The 20,479-nt window shown below is 40.4% G+C and overlaps 2 protein-coding genes across 3 annotated transcripts in view; one reads left to right on the top strand and one right to left on the bottom strand.

Moving 5' to 3' along the window:
- Nucleotides 1-2,384: 2,384 nt before the first annotated feature.
- Nucleotides 2,385-13,703, bottom strand: cstf3 (cleavage stimulation factor, 3' pre-RNA, subunit 3). The gene is made up of 20 exons (XM_061068238.1): nt 13,523-13,703; nt 12,602-12,706; nt 12,324-12,419; nt 7,898-7,930; nt 6,557-6,654; nt 6,395-6,461; nt 6,280-6,314; nt 6,065-6,191; nt 5,878-5,955; nt 5,607-5,769; nt 5,105-5,214; nt 4,877-4,993; nt 4,568-4,786; nt 4,361-4,463; nt 4,169-4,238; nt 3,871-4,066; nt 3,625-3,775; nt 3,353-3,447; nt 3,174-3,234; nt 2,385-2,968 (listed from the first exon to the last, which is right to left on the bottom strand). Exons 1-20 carry the CDS (start codon nt 13,547-13,549, stop codon nt 2,769-2,771), a joined length of 2,151 nt encoding a protein of 716 aa, XP_060924221.1. The 5' UTR covers nt 13,550-13,703; the 3' UTR covers nt 2,385-2,768.
- Nucleotides 13,704-16,422: 2,719 nt separating this feature from the next.
- The window catches only part of hipk3b (homeodomain interacting protein kinase 3b), a 37,271-nt gene continuing 33,214 nt past the window's right edge, over nt 16,423-20,479 (top strand). The window contains exon 1 of one of the 2 annotated variants that reach the window (XM_061067540.1): nt 16,423-16,761. In XM_061067540.1, the coding sequence (XP_060923523.1) occupies nt 16,689-16,761 (73 nt within the window). In that variant the 5' untranslated portion in view covers nt 16,423-16,688. Of the gene's footprint in view, nt 16,762-17,103; nt 17,157-20,479 lie in introns of those variants that run through there. The other variant, XM_061067542.1, reaches the window with a different exon arrangement.

Raw genomic sequence — 20,479 nt, forward strand, 5'->3', positions numbered from 1 at the left:
TGGTTTTCTGCGCAGGATATGCGCAATGGGTTTCTGCCTTGATGTGCACACGCAGTTTATTATTTTTATTCTTTTTATTTTATTTAATTTTTTTTAAATATTCAATTTGAAATGGTTGTGGTTCATTTTTGTTTTTAAATTTACATATTATTAGATATTGTGCAATGAATAGGTGATTGAAGTCCTGCCAACACGACAGCCTGCCAAACTTACCCATGAGTTCGGACCCAGCTCCTGTGTCCACTGGTGTCCTGGTTCCACCCATGGCAGCGTAGTGGCGTGGGGCTGGCTCATCCCAGCGTTCCATTTCTCCGAGCTGGTTCAGGGGTAAATGATGCTGGTCTTCACAGGTGACTGACCTACGCAAGTCTGTAGCCGCCCCCCCCTCCCCCCCTCTGGGAATTTTTGACCCCACTGTAGTTCTGTAAATGATGTTGAGCTCAGTGTTGACGAAAGGGCATCAATGTTTCTCACGTTCTGTCACTATTCACATTTCCTCCCAAAACACACGCGCATTCCTCTCAGCATCTTTAAGAGTTCATGTTGAAAATGCAACCAGCAGCTTATAAATTCTAGAAAACGACGTGTACTTTCTTTTCAAAGACTTTTTGTTCAGTTCGTTTTGTTGCTGCTGGAGAGAAAAAACAAGAGTGAAAAGGAACAAACATGGAAAGATAGTCTTGGTTGGGAGCTCTACCAAATGTTATTTATTCAGAAGCTATTAGATAAAAAAACTTATTGATTGTTTTTCTCTTTTTTACAGTTTTTGTTTGTAAATGACAGATTTCCAAATGCAGAGTGTTCTGCATAAACACTTATATACTGTTGGCAGTGAGTAGGCTCAGAGGTGAGATAGGCAGCCGCATATCCAGAACAAAGGCTGTGCTGGGTAGACAAATAATGGTGTGATCAGTTCAATGTGAAAAAGAGCAGCTGGCTAATAATAGAACATGTTCACTGTGTAGGAGATATTTATTTTTCAGTAAAGAGAGCTTGTCACAGCTAAAGATCTGCCTGGACAGGGTGGCTTCTACAGCAAAAAAACATGTTTCAATTATAGCTTAAATGGAAAAACTAATATTCTTTGCCCAAATAAAGAGTTAAGTTTTCAAATCCTAGTTTACTAAATAAAATGTTACCCTAACCCAGGGGTGTCAAACATACGGCCGGATACGGCCCGCCAGGGGGTCCAGCTTGGCCCGCCGGATGGAAGGCTTGCTCGAAATAAAAAAAGAAAATTTAAATAATAAAAAAAAAAAGTCAAAACCGCCGACCAAGTTGAAAATAACGTATGATGAAGCCTGTCTTGCTCTTGGGTTCACAGTGAATGAAGGGGGGGGATGAGGAGATACTAGTGTATATTTTAGGTCTGAAAACTCTGGCAGCTGACAGTATGAGACCCAACAAATTAAGAAGACACTTAGAAACATTACACCCCAGTCACATGTATGTGTTATTTTTTGGTTTAACTTCATCATCGTTGTAACAAAGTGATTCTAATTTAATTTGTTTCTCTATTTTTGAAAAAGTACAGATTGATGAAGGAATGTAGTGATAAATAGCACCAAAAGTACTTCAATAAGGTTGAATTTAAGCAAAGTTGAAACAGCTTAACAAAAAAATAAAGCCTGTTTTAATATATCTGTTTCCTACCATTATTGTTGTGAAAATCGTTAATGATTATTGCGAGAAATAATTTAAATTGATGTGATCAGACATTCTCTTCACATATATTATTATTATTATTAAAATGTGATCTTTGCAACTTTGTTATTCAGGAAGTTTGTATCAAACAAGTAGCCCTTCGTACTACTCAGTACCTTCAAAGTAGTTCTCAGTTTCAAAAAGGTTGGTGACCCCTGCCATAGACCGTCGGTTCCCAAACTGGAGTACGGGGTACGCAAAGTGGTTCAGGGGGTACGCAGTGGTGTGCACGGAGCCCCAGCGGGCTGGAATCCCACCTCAGCTGGCGCGCGCCGGCCCTCACCTTTCACTTTCAATGTGTGTGATAGACTCCTAGGTCCGTGTTCCAAGAAGGGTCCGACGCGACGTAATCCAGGGCAGAGGGGTGTGGTGGCGGCAGTGAAAAAAACGGGGGGGGGGGGGGGGGTACGAGGCTATTATGCTATGATTTTACTGGTCTGGCCCACTTGAGATCAAAGTGGGCAGTATGTGGCCCCATAACAAAAATGAGTTTGACACCCCTGCCATAACCCATAGAGGGGATGACTGAACTTTCAGATCAAAAATAAAGTGTCATAGACTGCCATCTAGTGGTACTGACGAGGCCTGGTACAGTATTACTGTTATATGAAATCCTAATAAAAAGTTAATTCAGTTACAGAGAAAGACAATTAAGCAAGTCAAAAAACAAACAAATCAAGTTGAATTCTTTTTCACTTTTATTGAAATGAACTGTGTTTCCTCCAGTTATCTAAAAAACCTTAACTCCACTTTTCCTTCGCTGGAAGATCACAGGGTCAAAACGGCTGAATCAATGGTTGAATTAAAATTTTTTACAGTATAATGGTCAGTCTTTAAAAATAAAAACTGTTAACATAACAAAAAAAGCCCCACAAGAACACTCGGGTGATCATACTGTGTGTGTGTCTGTGTGAGTGAGAGTGTGTGTGTGTGTGTTTGTCGTCTGTAGAGAAATCGACAGATCTGTAAGAAAAGACTCAGAAACATGGACACGTACGTTAAACCCCATATGACCGGCTATTAGGATTACATTCTTGTCAGGTTCACCGTGGGTTGTAGTTACTTTATCGAATCCTCTTTTGTTGGCGTGAGCGGTATATGTCATGTATGGGCGGAGCCACAGCTCCTTTGTCATCCTCCTCGTCAGAGTCTGCGTTAGGCCTCTTTAGTGACTTGGCAACAGCGTGGTTCTCCATGGAGCCGTTGCCCTCGCCTCCTGCGTCCGCCTGCTTGCCAGTGATCAGCTCTACAGCAGCATCAACATCTGAAGAGACAAACAAATGCATCAGTAATATGTCAAGTAGGGGGCAGTGTAATATTTTCACTACATGTTTACTTTGGACCAGTGTTTAGCCAATCAATGAGTGACTGAGGGACCGTCCGACAGACTTTAACATCACCAGAGCCACGTCAATGCGGCTCAAAAGAAACATGGTCTGGATTCGTCTGAAGTGCTAGAATCTACTTACTGTCAGGCAGGGTGCATCTCCGGAGAGTTTCCATGAGCTCATCCACTTGAACAAAGGGACCCTGCAGAAAGAAACAGTTGCACACTCTTTGAGTCCAAGCAGACAGAAAACACCCCCTGCTCTTTTCATTATTAGAATATACAGTATGAGCCTGATAGAATTGAACTGATGCGACTCACGGAGAAGCAGGCAGGCGGGGGGAGCAGCTTCATTAGTATGACAGCAGCTGGGGGGACTGGGAAAACTCCGCCAGGGACGGGGTGTAAACCTGGAGCTGTGGAGAAAAATGCAAACAGATACATCGAAGAGGAGTCAGGTCAATTGAGGAGAGAAAAGAAGGGAAGAGATAAAACAACTAAACATGTTTAGACTAATAATTCATTGTGATGAGCAGGAGTCTAAATACAGGGTTTCACTGAAGGAGGCGTGCGAGCAGCTCAGGGGTACATACGGGCGAGGTGACGTGGCTGGAAGGGGATCATCTGATTGGTGTCGGGTTTGGGGTACTCGGGTTTACGGTCAGCGTCATCCTTCTGTGCAGGTGTGGAGGGCGTCACCACCGTCTCTGGGAGCAGAGCTGCCAGTTTGGCACGAGAAACATCCTGTGCACACAAACACAGGAGAAACAGTTTCAATATCATGCAAACAAAGAAGCTTGAGCTGTTAAACATTTAGTCCGTCCTGTAATGACAACTACCTTGTATCCGAGGGCCTTGAGTTCACTGGACGAGCAGGGATACAGGTCCATGAACTTGTATCTGTCTACGAGCAGAGCCGTCTCTTTGCCCTCGTACTCGTCTTTGAAGGCAGTGAAGCGCCTGCGCTCTACTTTCAGGATACTGGCCAGGTCGCCTATGTTGCTCTCGAACGCCAGGAACCGAGCCCAGATCTCCCTGAGGAACGGAGGAAGAATTTAAATTAACAAACATCATCAGAGATATAGATTTTTTAGAAAACAGACACACACACGCAACTTAATTCAAACTTGACATTACCCTGATTTATCTGGTGACAAGCTTCCTGAGGTGAGGACACGTTCAAACAGGACCCTGGTGTTGTTGTCCTCTGGGGAGAGAGAAGACAGAACATAAAAATAAGTTACATATTCATTTCCCATTAACATACCTTTGTGTGTTTGATTTAAAAGTTAGTAGTAAATAAAACAGATTTTCTGACACATAACCTACCATTAAGGTGAGAGAGGTAATCGATGTACGCCAGTATGTACTCTGGAATGTCTCCATATTTCTTTAGACCAAGCTCAAAGATCTTGAAGGCCACTGATTTATCCTGCCGGAGGAAATAAAAAAAAAGAGTTCGACAGTGTTTGTAAAAGGTTTGATTCTAGTCACACCTTTAACAAACACTTATCGTGTGGCCATGTGTGTCCTCACCTTGCTGCAGTAGTACTCCATCAGTGCTGCGGTCACGTACACATGGTGACGTGTGCGCAGATCCTCCCGGCCCTTTTTGAAGATTGTGCGTCCAGACTTGATGCCCTCCGCCCTCCTGGCAAACTTCATGTACTGGATGTAGACCAGTGTGGGATCAATGTCTTCGATGCCTATGAGTTTGTTGTATATGCTGTGGACCTTCTCGTACTTCAGGCGACTCTGTGAGGAAAGCAAGGAAAGACAAACGCTGATCAGTCCGAGCGTCTCTTGTTGTCTATGTGAAGGCAGAATCAACAAACGGACACCCACCTCTTCATAGTCGGCAAATGCAAAGTACAGAAGCATGTTCTTCTTCAGGAGGGTCCCGATGGCACGTTCGTAGATGTTGGCTGCCTCGTCACTAAACAGCTTGGAATTATTCATATCCTAAGTGGAAAATAAACATAGAAAAGTATTATAGGACTGTTTTGAAAAAATTCTCAGGAAGTGTTTGTGATTTTCACGTTGAATTTGAGCGTGAAAGTTTGAATTTCTTACTCCTTTCTCCGCCAGCAGTTTGCTGGACTGCTCCAGATACTGTGCTGCCTCATACCATACGTCCGGATGGTGACCCAGCACCAGCAGGCACTGCTCATAGGCAAACATCACTGCAACAAACAACACAACCTGATCAGAATATATGGTCTAAATCCCGAGTGAGGAGAACCTGCACCCTCTAGTGGCTGCAGTCATTGAATAATGTCTAATAAATAATTTAAATGTAATAATAATTATAAATTTTAAAAACAAACTTTATTTATACCGCACTTGTTATACAGTACAATGTTTACAAAGTGCTTAACAAGTTAAAGCAAAAAATGTAAAAATGTAAAATTAAACAATCAAGGCAGTTGACTTAAAGAACATTGGCCACATAACAAATAGTGACAATAACTAAAATAAAACAAATAGAATCAGAATAAATAAATGCAATTTAAACATTCCTAAAAGCTTAAAAACATCCAAACCCAACACAATAACTCTTGACCACATCAGTCACCTCTCTTTGTGATGAGGGTCTGGTCTTCTGTGCGCAGTGGGTTGCTTTTCTCCCACTGGATGTACTTCTTCCACATCTCCACTTGCTGGGCTTCCTGAGGGGAGTTCTGTGGCGGTACCGACGGTGCGTTCCGGTCCAACCCCTTCATCACTGTTTCATACTCCTGAATCAAACACACCACCACAAAACAGTCTGTATTCGCTCCCAGCAGACAGTCTGACTTTTGATATTAAATACAAGGATTCGTGACACGTTGTGTGGAAAATCTCACTTTAGCGACTCTCCTGGCGTTCATGTAGTCTCTGCTCCGGTCCTCAATCATCTTTTTGGCCAAGTGCACATTGATGCCCTGATTATGAAAAAATCAGAGAAAAGGTTAGGATATTGAGATATCACTACATTGCGGTCACATTCTGAGATGTAGATATAAATACTGCAGGCCTGGGTGCGTGTCTCACCTCTTCATATTTGCTATAATCTCTCCACAGCTGCTCAATGTTGATCATGGGGTTCACGCAGCCCCTCTGGTAGACCCTCCGCACTGCAGTGATCCGTTGATTCTCAGCATACGAGCCCACGGCCTCACTATTAAGATGACAAACACCAAAGTCAACATTTTAAGAACTGGTCACCAATGTATGAAGCCTTTGGATATTACAGGATAAATACTTACACTCCTTTGAGGAAGTTGATGTAGTCGACCCAAATCTGTGAGAGGAACAACAATCTGTTAGGTGAGTCGATAAAAGAAGCGTATATGTACAAATACATAGCTCTGATGTGTTCACCTGATAAGACATTATCTCCATGCCTATTTTATCCAGGGCAAAGTCATACGCCTGAGCCATCTTCTCTCTGAGGGAGAGAAAGCAAGGGATTTCAGTTAAATATGTGTTTACAGAAGGAGGCCAACAAACAGCTCAACCCTACTCTGCAGCATGTGCTCTTACTTGTAGCTGGGCAGCTTCCCTTTGGTCTCTCGGACATATGAGAGGTAGCATTTCCACAGGTCGATGTGCAGCACTTTCATGAGACATCTCTGAAACAACTGCAGGGAATATGGAAGGACACAGTCAATGGAGACAGAAACAAATATTGTTTTATACTCGATGATACAACCATCAATCTTCAATGTTTCTTTGATTTGTCTTATTATTCCCAATCTGAAATTAACTTGCATGGGTGGCAAAACCTGTGTTGGATGAATAAGTGCAGTGAGGGAAAAAACATTTTTTACGGTGTGCAGGATTTTTGGGATGGCGGTTGCGTGTCCTTAGCATCGTTAGCTCACTCCAGTTATCCTGCTTCATTACACAGGCTTCAGATGTGGCCCAGTGAGCTACACCACACTCAGATTAACAGACCAGAGGTTGAAGTTTGTTTGATGAATAAAAAGCATGTTGATGTTTTGAAGTATGGCTTGGCAATAAAACAATATCATTTATTATCACAATGTAATTTTCATCTACAGCAGTATAACAGATGTTCGATATGTACATTTATTGCTAATGCATTGTGTAAACACAGTGAGGAGGAATAACACAATTGATTTGTTTATCCAATGTTTGTCATTCTCTGCTCACCTAGAGTTTACAACCACAACCTTCACTCAGGAGAAAGTAAGTCTTGAAACTTGAAAGAAGTGAATGTAAAATTCATTGTGATAATTATCTATATTGACAAATATGATCATTTTTGTGTAAGGTTGGTCCTCTTTGTCCAGTCCCGGACAAAACTGGACATTTTTTGACAAACTCAGTGAATTTAGAAAGGGAGAGAACAAATCAGTGTAGATGTTGGTTCAGTGTTCACATTTTAATTAAAGTTATTGTTACATGTATAAAAAGTTGGTACTAACAAAGAAACAAGATATTTTAAAAACCTAATAAGTCATGGTAACACAATTATGACATTAGGTGGAGACTTATAAGATATATGGGAAAATCCAGATTGCGACAAGTCATTTCAGACTTTAAAGGTCAAACTGAGGAGAATTTTTCGCACTTCCTGTTTGTTTTTTCCAGCTGCAAGGTTTTGTTTTGGGTATTCTGTGTTGTAAATCAATAATGTTAAAGTACATGTTCAATTCTGCACATTACAGGACTTTCACATTGACTTTGTTGTAATACACAGTTTTAGTGTGCGTTATAAAAGTGTGTGCATGATGTAGTGTTAATCACTTGCAAATACCAAGGTAGAAGACAGCTATTCTATTTAAAGACATTAAGATGAATTCTTCCTGGGGATCCACATAACACTAGTCAGCTTCTGTGAGTATGATGGACACTTACCTTTTCTACTTTGTCATAGTTTTTAGCCTTGATCTGCAAATAAGAGTGTAAATGTAACGTTAATTCAAAAGTCTCCCCTACTTTTAGGGGAATAAAGGAAACATGCGTTCATGCACAACGTGAACATTCGTACACACATACGATCAACAAAGTGAATTTCACACAAGAATGACAAAAATTACTTGTATAAAAAGAAGGGGTTTATTTTGTTTGTAGGTTGCGCCACATAGCCCAGAAGAAAGAAACACTGAGCGTGTGTTACAGAGAAAATCCAGACAAAAAGACCAGAGAGCAGATTTTTAAGAAAAATACATCTGCAAATGCAAAGATCTGAACTTTAAATCCAATTCCACGATGACTTAGGCGAGCGACCGTGTTCCCTTAGTCAACAATGTAGCAGGAGTGAGTTTCTTTCTCATGCAGCCAGTGTCCAGTCCAGGACAGAAAGGAGAGGCTACTGATAACATGGGGTAAGCAGCTTTGGCCTATGTTAAGGGTAGATCCATTCTGTGACACTATGTTAATGTTTGCTACAAAGTAAAAAAGGCAGCGGTGAACTTGTCTGGAGACAATTCAAAATTTACATGACAAAGAAATATCCAATTAAGAAAGTACACAACTGTGAGTTAATGATCCAACTGAAACAAAAATGTTATTCCTTTTAGTGGTGCGGGTGGTATCCACTTCAATAATTATGATTATCCAAAACCAATGCCTAAAACATAAATTAAACTCAATCTACCCTGGTACGTAAAGAAATGTTACGACACCCACATCAAAAAGCTGCAGCTAAGAATTAAAAATTAAAGGTTCTTTTGGTATTTCATGTAACTAATCAAAATAATAATTAAAAACTGTCTCAACACTAGAGCCAAACTAAAAGTACATTGTCTAGGAAATAATTTCCAAAGATAAGATGTGATGCAGCTTTGGAGCCTTCAGGGCATCGTCTCTAGAAAAAGACTGACCTACTTACTTGCTCATCTCCAATAATTAAAAGGAGAAATAATGTAAGTCGATTAATAGAGATTTTGTAAACACTTATATTCAGAAATATCTCCTTTATGAGAAATAAATTGTATAATGTAAAACTCAGTTAGAAGTCGTCTTCCGGAATCCATTAAATCTGAGCCATCTCAGTGTTTTCACATCATACACAAAAAATGGATAAGCCATCAAATTAAATTGTGATATGGTTATAACATTAAGTCAAGTGAGATGTTTACAAAGTCTGAAGCAGCTCCTGCTGGAGTTACATTAACACAGATCTACTAGTGACTGCTACAAGGAGGCTTCAGTACCAGGTTACTTAAAAGAATCATGAAGCACACATTCTACTGAAGACAAAAAACACACGTATGTGATCGTTTAAACAAACTGAAATTGATTTAATATAATAAAGGAAGCCCATTTAAAAAGGTACATAATTTTTTACAAACTTAACAATTACACCTTATGGGGAGGAAACGTGTTATTAGAAGGTAGGAGGCAGAAACAGTGAGATGACAATTTCCATGAGGGAAAGTAAATCAGGACATGATGATTTGTAAAAGATGACTACACTGAAAATGTCTCTGGCCAAATCAAATCAAAAATTAAAAAAGGAAATGGAAACCATCACAGTATCCAAACAGATCAAAGTAATTGCAAACAATACTGACTTGTGTTAATAGCTTTCTGCAATGCAGTTAACAATTTTGTAATTGTGCACTAACTTTAAAACAAGCTGTGAAAACTACTATACAAAGATTTGTATTTGGAATAACTTTGTTGCTAATATCAAGCTTCCTTTTTGGAGAAACTGAGACTAGGCTGATACGTGTCCCTAAAATAAACACTTCATACTTTCTCTATGGTAAAGTGTGTTGCCATAACCCTTCAAAATGGAGGAAAGGATTTGTTTAATGACAATTATCCTGAAATTGTCTGACAGCCAGAGAGCAGAGGGGTAGATTGGTCTCTATAGGGCCCAAATATTTGAGTCATATGTTGGCAACCTTCGCTCACAGACACACGCTCGCTCACTCCAGGGCGTTTCTGAGAACGCAGTGTTAGACACAATCCTGATTTTGCAATGATGCAAGCGATGAAAGAGAATTTGCCTAGTGTGCAACTTGTGCAAATGAGGCCTTAGTAAAATCTGACTGAGGAAACGTACACACACTAACAATAACATCTACATTTCAGATGTAGCTCGACTAAAGGGGGACATGATAGCCATCTAACCCACATACTTACCAGACAGAGGTTTCTTAAATCTTTACTTTAAGAATTACAAAACGAGTGTTAACATTTAAAATAACACACCTGCCTTGTAAAGGACTTTGAGAAGTTCTGTCTTGTTTTTTAAATTCTCAGTAAGGACTAAAATGCCTGAAGCCAGTTCAAATTACCAGTGCGTCCTGTCAGCAGTAGAAGCAAATATGTTGAAATAATATTTTATGGCTGTGTCTTGGAATAATTTGTGAGAAATATGAATACTAAGTAATGATAATAGCTACAAAAAAAGATCAAGTTGAAATACAATGAAAATATGCATAAAAAAAATTAAGACCTAAATGTTGCATTTGTTCACTTAAGCAACTCAGATTATTTGCAGTATATTAAGCTCATAATTAGCATTACGCATATAAGGAATTTAACTCTGGTCTCTATCATCTGATAGTTTCACCTGCTCATTCCCTCTTATTCACTACTAGCAGCACATCTGTGAATGATAATAAAGCTACCAGTCATGTTCTCAAGAACAATTTTGTCAAATGTAAATTAAGAACCTTCCCTTATTCACTGACAATCCACAGCGTGCACCAATTACTCGATTTAAATAAATAAATGGTTTGGGATAAATACCATTGTGCCCAGAATAGTAAGAGCTCCCTGTGGATAACAACTAGCCTAACGACACTGCTGAGGTCTGTCAACTAAGGATCAGCAGGTTAGTTCAAATTTAACCAAACCCCCTTTGTAACGATCAGGCTTATGTGCATATTCAATGTGTAATCGATCTTAAAATATATTTGATTTCCCATTTAGGTGGAAACTATCCTTTAAATCTGCCACATCCAACCCATCATCCAGACTAATGAAACATTGATGCATTAAATGTTTCATAGTCGTTTATACAAACTCCCTCTGTCCTGCTGCACTGAGACCTACAATAACCAGCCTGCATTTGTTGCCTGATGTAAATTTAACAGGAGGGTAAAACATGAATATAGTGTGTCACTAAAGCTTTACTGGTACAGATACTGCCACCTGGAGGCCAGATGAGGTTATTGACGACTGTCCATGGGAAGCCGAGTCCACTTGGAAGAGGCTTGTTGTGTTCTTTTTCTATTTTGGACACATATACATCTGTTCCATGAAATATTACACCAGGCTTTTTCTTGTCCTGTGTAATCTTGAAGGGGGAAGACGGCGAGAAAAAAAGGGGCCAGGGATAACTTCACCCAGGGGAGCTACCCCACAACAAACCACAACCAGTACAACCTCAACACACAGCCATTTCCTATTCACAGCATAGGTGAACTTTTTCTTTTTTTCTAGACCTACAACTGGACATTTAACTAGAAGCTCAATAGTGATACTAGATATCACTGTACAAATGTGCACAAGCTAATATGTTACACACCAGCTGCAGTAGTGATCGGCAGATGTGGGAGAGCATCAGATGATGCATTTAAAACGGGCTCTTCGGCAGAAATAAAGTGCGAGGGAAAGTGAATCATCCTATCAGTACCTGACTGCATAACAGCAAAGCCTGTGGGTGGCATCGAGGCAAATGGCTCACTGCTGGTCACATTATTAGGAGGAATGGGGGGTGAGGGGGAGGAACTCGCTGTTTCAAGGAAAGAATGGGCCACACAATAAAAATATTTGTTTATAAAATTACCCCAAAGAAATGACACAGGAGGCAATAAATAGACACGACAAGTGAATAAAAGGCTAATGCACTCCAATACCATTAAAATAGTTTTAATACTGTTGCAGACCAAACATGCAACAAATTCACTTTACCCCATTTAAAATATGGCGCAGAGAAAATGTATTTTGTTTTTAAATCCCGGGAACAAAAATAGTTTTCTGGAAAAGAAACGGTTAGAGCTAATTTCCCCATTTGGTTGCGTTTAAAGGCACAATTCTTAATGAGTCTGACATGGTCAATTTGAAACCATCATTCATCTGTGTTCAGTCCAGGTCCTTTAGTTTGTAGATTTTTTCTCATGTTGGAGATGATTTAAATTGTCAAATAACTTAAATAAAAGCTGTACAGGTTAGAGTTGTACTGAGGTTTATGGACTCAAAACCAGAATTGTGACTTTAGACTCCATTTGAGTAAGAGACATTTAGATTGTGTGAAAATCACATTGTTGATCATGTTTATAAAATCCCAAGCCATGCACACTTAAGAAAAAAAAGTATTAACCTCTGCTTCAATGAATAGTTTCCAGAATCTCCCAGAACTTGGGAACTGCGTGACAAGTCGCTCGTATGTCTTCCTTGCTTTATCTATGGGTTGGTTCTAAAGAAGGAGAATGAATTTACATCCCACACTATTGAACATACGAAAAGGAGCAATAATGTTGGAATTAAAGTACAAAACTGTACTGAAACAATCTGCAAACTCTGCCCCACTGACCCGCACCACCCTCGATCCCCAGTTTGCTTATTAAACCCGAGGAATGCAACTCTGTGTCACTAAACCTGTGCTTCTCGAATCAGAATGCTCCATGCGTCAAGGTCATATGGGTTTTCTTCCAACTTCTTCTCTGCCTTCTTCACCTTCTCGGGGATGTACTCTGCTGCCGCCTGCATACACACAAACACACAGGATAAAAGGGGTTATGATGTTGAATGGGCCATGGTGATGGTTGTGTTGTGGTGACACCCACAGGGACCAACAAGTTCAAAATGAAGGGATGGCTTAATTACTGATTGATGGTGCAATTAATTCCTGGCTGTACTGCAGGAGGATGTCTATGTTTATTATGAACATTGCATTATATCCCTGTCTTCGCATATAGTATATGCAGCTGACCCTTTTTATACTGTATATTTTACATTGTCTTGAAATTGCATTTTTTACATTTTGCTTAGTGTGAAAGAAGCTTGATACCTTGCTGCTGTAACACGGGAATTTACAAGTTCGTGATCAATAGAGTAGATCTACCTTCATTTAACGCTTACTTGAGGTTATTAAACTGATAAATCAATTGTTCTTCACTCGCTAGCTAGGCCCTTGTTGGTAGCATCCAGCACAGCGGAAACTACAGTTAATAAATTAGCCAAAGTGGCAGCAAATGTGCATTAATATCAACTTTGCATTTGGCTGTTATCAACGAGGCTAAACACGTTAGCGTTGGACGACTTAAGAAAACGAAAATGCTAAAGCTAGCCAGTCAATTTGGCGCACGACAAGCTAAACTTGTAGCTCTGTCTCAAACCTTTAAAAATGCACTAGTTAGCAGCGAGGCTAGGTTACACCAGCTAATAACGACGTAAATACATCACAAGCACTGTAACGGAGTTAGCTTGCTAACATTCACCTAGAATAACATTAAATTAGGTTATGCTAGCGGTCCGCTAGGGGCTAGCCGGCCCCTCAGAAGAACTGCATGTAGCTACCTGGTCGGCGGCTCCTTCGGCGGACATGTCTGGAAGAGTAATCTAAGTTAGAGATGTGATACCACGTGTGAAAAAGATCAAATATCAACGTTATGACGACTTTTTCAAAGAACTAAGTCATCGGCATCGCTTCTCATAGGATCGACCACACTGCCCTCACAGCAGCTAGCTGCTCCACTGCGGGCCGTTCCTCAAAATGGCGAGAGACGTGACTTCCGCTCCGAGAACGCTAAAAACAATAAGACGTCCGGTGACAGCCCTTCAAAATAAAATATGAATCTTCTCAACTTTTTACCACCACCTGTCAGACACACATAAAGTTCACTGTCATATATATACTATTCACATTTTTGCTTAAAAACTGTTATTATAATAGTTCTTAAATATTGTTTTGTTGGTAGAATAATCAATCAATCGTCCACAGTACGATTTCAGGTTAGTATGGATATAAAAAAAAAATCCTGGGTTTGTTTATTTATTATTCATCAACTGTTTTTCAAATATGTTACAAAATAAATTTAACTTAGACATTGGACAGTTAAGTTCTTGAATCCAAATACTTGCCTATGGCTACTTTTTGTACAAAAAAACGTATATAAATACATTGAAATTAAAACACTGGTTAAAAAATATCTAATAATATAATAATGATTAATAAACTAAGGAAAGAATACTGGGTGGGTTACATGGGTATGTTGGTGGCTGCCATGCCTCCCTAAAAAGGAAATAAATGGCTTTCTATCTATTTCTAGGCTGATATGATATACAACCTCTCTGAGCATCTCTCTTTTTAACAAAATAATTGAAAATATTGTTGTTTTGTGTGCTCTTGATTAAACCACTATGTACAACACGTCTCTGCCTTATAATTGACAATTTGTTTGTATAAAACTCATGATGTCAAATATGTTAGCATTTCATTGTTTTCCCACACAACTGTGTATATGTTTACGTATGTCGAGCACGTGCGTTTCATGTGACTCATAAGTGACTGCAAACCAAGTACATCATTTTGGCATGTAGGGGGCGTCTCGCAGTGGTCATCACAGAAATAAAGACACACTCTTGCAACCACAACTCTTAGTCCTGATATTAATGCTATGGCACTTCAACCATTTTCTGCATGATACTATGCACCATTTACTTGTTGCATCTAAAATCGCAATCTATCACTTATGTGTCGGCAACAGCACAACAAAAGCTTTTTCTGCACTGCACAATGCTTTTCACCATGCTGCCCAACAGGGGGAGACAAAGGACCAAATTATAGCCACGAGGACGAGCGACTGCAATTGCGTGGTCAATAACCAGAGACAGACCAGAGCAAACGACCACAGAGCAAATATCTGTATGAATGTAAATGAGGGTCTTGGTGGACCAGACATTTGAAGGGAAGAACATTGCATCACATTTGGACATATATAATTCTCAGATATCATATAATCATAAGATGAGTTGGCATCAGTGCAGGATTTTCAGGATCGTTAACTCGTAAGCTTATATGTCTAAATGTGAAGTTAAGTCATGCACAACCTACTTTGGGTGCAAGTTATCTTGGTTTCTTATCTCTGCTTCCACTCTTCCCACCCCAGCTGTGTTTACCCAAAACGCAGCAGGTTGGCCAAGAGGTGTTCACACTTGCTTTACAGGTGACCAGGCCTGTTGGTTTGTTGTTTGTAACCGGGGTGGGGATGGGTCAGGACTGAAAGACAAAGGCCTCTTGGTGGATTAGGTTGCAGCTGGTCTTCTCTGATACTGGGGGCTTATGGGCAGCTTTCCTTGTCAGCTGGGTGCCTCCTGACTGTCTGAGCAGCAGACCTTGCCAATAATTTCCTTAGTAACACTCTGTTGTTGACACTGAAGACAGAAAATGAATTAGTGCTGGTTGTACACACTGACTTCATTGAGTACTTCCACTGCATTTTCAAAGGTCGAATGGGAAACAGATGTCAGTATTTGAGCAGGGAAATTCCTGTGAACTTCTATCTTTTCTGGAAAATAAACGGTTAGGGCCAACTTCCCCTTTGTCTTTAAAGGAAATTCTTGATAAATCTAGTTAAAAGAGCCAAACAAATTCCATTTCACGTCATCATGCATCATGCATCATGTTCAATCCAGGTCCTTCATTGTACAGGATGTTCTCTGGTATAGGTAGATGATCTCAGTTGTCAAAATGTCCCCATTCCGTTGTTCTAGAGTAGACCATTGATAATAAACTTCTGTATTGACTAAACAGCGAAATACAGTGTCTTGAAACAACAATTGTGACTTTAAACTTCCATGAAGTAAGATATATTTTGACTGTGTGAAAATCACAGTGTTGATCATGTTAAAAAAAACTACATTTGTATGTTTAAAGAGTTTAATTATGTTTTACCATCTATATGTGGAATCTCTATAGAATCTACTTCCTATCATGTATATGCATGTAAAATAATAATTCACAATTTTCTCATTCACTCAATGCCCTAAGCTCTCGTTGTTATCACCTATAAAGGCTTCAAAAGCACAACTTCCAGTGGATGTGGTTGTCATACTAAGTGGTTTTTTTCACCCTCAGCTTCAGGTGAGTAGATCTACAACATGAATGTGTTCCATTCACAAGTCGAATGTACATCTCATTAATTTTCAATTCCATTCACAAGGTAAATCTTTACTTTCTTTATTGAAATACAAATATGTCAAAGAAATAGTTGAGTGAGTGAATATAAACACAAGTTAATATTATCATCATATAATATATGTATAATCCTGTGCAGGCTGCTGTATTGCACATGCACGTATTAGTGTACGTGCCACTGTGGATCCTGAATCCTTGCGGGTGCACGTGCTCGGTGCTCGACTCCTCGGGTCTGGCCGATGCCGTCAGTTCACAAACATTCGCTCTGGGTCTCTGTAGGAAAAGGGACATGTCGGCGTGTGGCAGGGCCGCAGAACCTCGGGTATAGACGGGGTCCGGACACCCCCTCGGAAATGGGCTGCGGCGCCCTGAGAGCAAGGAGACGAATCTGAAGTGCGTAGCTGCGAGCCGGGCCCGGTGCGGTGCTTCCAGACGGTCACGGAGTTATCTAGTGTTTAAGAATGTGGGAGATGGTGGCGTTGCCGAGAGCGAGCTCTCCCTTCCTGTCGTCCAGGACAAGATGGCAGCAGTGCAGGCGAACTGTGCATGGTGTGGATCTATAAGTCCATAACATGTCCAGAGAAGCCCTGGATGATACTTATAGTGACTCTATGTGAAGGTGAGTGTTCCGCGGTGGGAGCCTGTCTGTCAATGGCGTCATGCGTGTTCGGCCGAAGCTTTGACACGATAGTTTGAACGTGACGTAATACGAAGTCATAACTTAGCCACAAACTTAGCTAGCGAGCTCCGGGCTCTGTTCAGCAGCAGCCTCTGTCTTCAGCTCACTGTGACGACACGTCGCTGAAGTCATCGACTCGTTCTTTGATCATCATGGGCAACAACAGCTGCGGCGGCGGTGACGTTGGTGCTAATCATTAACAGGAGTGTTTGTTAGGTCGGTGTTGTCACGGCGACCCGTCGACGTGTGTTCGAACATGTTTAAATCATGAGAGAACCCTGTGTCATGAGAGGCCGGGACCGTACATGGGAAACACGGAGCGATCGGCTGAACTCGTGAGTGCTGTTCTAATCCATCACACATGTTAGATAACGCTTGGCTCAAACATCGCGGAACCATCCCAGCTGGTTAAAACTTAACGGACCTTTGAATTCACGTCATCACCCATTGAAAAATGTGGGAGGCAGCATATGTGACGATAACCTTGAAAAATGGATAAATGAACAATATGTACTATAGTAGTACAAAAAAATGTATTTGTACGTCGCCGTTTAAAACACAGTTCCAAGGTGCTTCACAAGTTTAAGAAAATGAAAGGGAGACAGTTAGAAAGCAGACAACAACAAGAAATATTAAGAAGGCAATTTGAAGATCACACAGATTAGAAATATATTTTAAACAAGTGGGAAAAAAACATTAGAGAAAGAATAAAATAGACGGTAAGCCTAACCCTAACCCGAACTGGGAGGAAGGGCACCAATACAATGTGTCCTTAACACCTGTTTGAAACTGTCATGACACTTAAGGGGCTCAGCAGATCCTTAACCCGTGTTTGCTTTGGTGATGGCAAACCTCTTTCAGGGTGAAAAACTAAGCATTTCTTTTCGGCTAAATGTCGATCAGTGTTGTAAGTACCAGATAATATTGATGAATATTTTTGTCACTATAGTTGGTTCTATGATAAGTTAGTTGTTGGGTCAATGCAGCTATAAATGTGCCTTCATAAAATTATATTTTCATAATTTTCTTGCTTTTACCTTCCACCTCACACCAGTTGGTGAATTACAATGGTAATACATTTAGATCTAAAGTCAAGTTAATCACAGCTAACATGGCTGTATTCATTGACTTGGTCCTTGACCACCATGAAGGTGGTGGTTTCACGCTGAAAAGGATGTATAGAGTTAATAGTTGAGCTCCAATGGGAGGGTTTGGACATTATCCCCACCCACAGGCAAAACAGAAGTAGCCCATGCATAATTGTAGGCAACATAGTCTGCAGTACCTGTTATTTTTATGGCTTATAGACAGGGTGTTGACTTTATTATAGCACTCTTACTGTGCAGCACTTCTCTGCCTTGTTTACCTATTCATGCTTCACTCGGAAGAAGCTCAGGGTAAAGTGCAAATATTAAACTCACTATGTCAAATATATTAGCAAATCATGTTTAACAACAGTGTATGTTTATGCATAACGAGCACATTCATGTGACTCATAACCAAGTGGAAACCAAGTTGAAAAGAATATATAGAGTTATTAGTTGAGCTTCAATGCAAGGGTTTGGACATCAACACCACCTACTAGCAAAACAGACGTAGCCCTTTTATAATTGTAGGTGACAACATAGTCTGCAGACTGCAGTACCTGATATTTATGACAGGGGAACTACCACTTTGACTTCCTGTTCACTCAAACACACATGTTTTTATAATTGTGAAACCAGAAAGAGAATTCTTAGCTTCAGATGGTGGACAAGTACCTTAAAGTCGTGTACTTTCCCCAGCATGTACGTGGGTCCTGTATGATTGTAGTAATATCACAAAGATCAAAGATGTCACAAAGATGTACCACAATGTGGGGGTTGGGGAATTTTTCAGCTTAGGCAAAAAATATGAGGCAAATCAGTCACAGAATGGAAGTTTTGACTGGGTTGGTTAGGCAGCTGTCATGGCAGCTCGGTTTGCTTTTTTTCAAGAGTTGTCGTTGATTACTGGACCAGCTAGTACTGCCTTTCATCTTTACCTGTTATTTCTTTGCCTGGAACACAAGGACAATAGAGATAACTGCATTGGTTGTCTTAGTCACAATGACATAACATATACATACATTCTTGTGAGTAGAGATGAATTGGTGTTCAGGTTTCTGAAACATTGGTGGTATGGAATCTGCTGCCTGGCATCATTTGAGAAAACAGTGTACCCTTTCAGACAACACCATAAATACACTACTGCAGTGTTTTTGTGGTTTCCCCTTTGCGTAGCCACTCGGTTCCGCTGTATGTGTGTGTCGCATTCCTCAGCTTATCAGTAGCAAGGCCACATGAGCAAGGTTCCAAGTTATAATGATAACTGTAATACAAGAGACTCGGCACAACAAGGCCAGTAAATAAATGTTTGAAACGTGTTTTCCCATACAGTGATTGATACACGCAGGGCAGTGCTGGATGTTAACTGAGATGTGGAGGCAACACTTTGGTGGAATGTGCTATCATGTGATGTCCTGCTGCACAGATTCGCTGCACTTGGGTTAGCTGGTTATCTGTCTTGCATTGTGGCCAGACTGGCCACCCTAAAGACTGGGTTCCTGGTAAAGTCATCCTGAGGTGTTCACACAGACATGACTCAGGGAACAAAACAGAATGATTGAGAGTTTAGGTTGTGAAGAAAAGATGATGTTGTGCCATAATTAGCATCAATCACAAAAGTGATGAGTGGAGAATCTTCCCCCCTGTTCCAGCATTCAGCCATCCTGTCAGAGCCATAGGTTTTAAAGAAACAGCAGATGCTTTAGTTCAGCTACTGGTGAGGAAAAAAAACACTATCTGGTTTTCAAGTCAAACGTCTCACTCTGCTGCCGAGCTCATGTGCTTTTTAGTGAGAAATGTAAGCTTGTGTCATCAAAACTGCTGATCAATATGTTTGGGTGTATAGCATTTCACGGTGTGCTATTTGGTGACAGCTGTTAATGAATGTGCGATAGATCTGATAGATTAATGGCTTTGAATGGAAAACAGATAATTTAATTTCTAAGCGAGTGTGATTTTGGTGTCAAGTCTATTGGGTATGGTTCTCTGGCTGAGACACATTTTCCTCATAGTGAAACTTTACCTACATATATTTTTCCGCCTCTGATCCCAATATTCTTGTGGCCAATAAGAGACAATATTTGTTCATTCAGAATCCCCTCAGCATAATAGTCAACTGTACAGTGTATTGGCTATTTACAGTGGCTAGTCGAACACAGAGTAGACCTAAATTATGAGGGGGGATCCTTCTGACCATATTCATTTACAAGAAAGTCTAAAATACAAAAAAATCTTATCTCAGCACATGACCTTTTACTGCAATAAACGAAAGTCTTACCTACAACCGAAATTAGAAAGAGGTTTGGCTTAGTTAATGGCAAACAGTTATCTGTCAGTTAATGGTTTAAGAGTCAAGTAAGAACATCTCTGCATGTGATTGCTGCCAAGTTGGATAGGAAGAAGGGATTGCTATCATTGCAGCTCGGCATCTATTTTCCTGCTCTGCCTGCAAGAAAAAGACTCTGCTGTCACTTCTATGGCAGAATACTGGTGTTTGCAAAACTCCCTCAGGCGTTTGGTGAGAGGTGTCAGGTCCTGAAAAGAAAAGAAACAACTGAAAACTTTAATGTGGA

The sequence above is a fragment of the Limanda limanda genome, chromosome 3 (genome assembly GCF_963576545.1).
Source record: "Limanda limanda chromosome 3, fLimLim1.1, whole genome shotgun sequence".
Classification (NCBI taxonomy): domain Eukaryota; kingdom Metazoa; phylum Chordata; class Actinopteri; order Pleuronectiformes; family Pleuronectidae; genus Limanda; species Limanda limanda.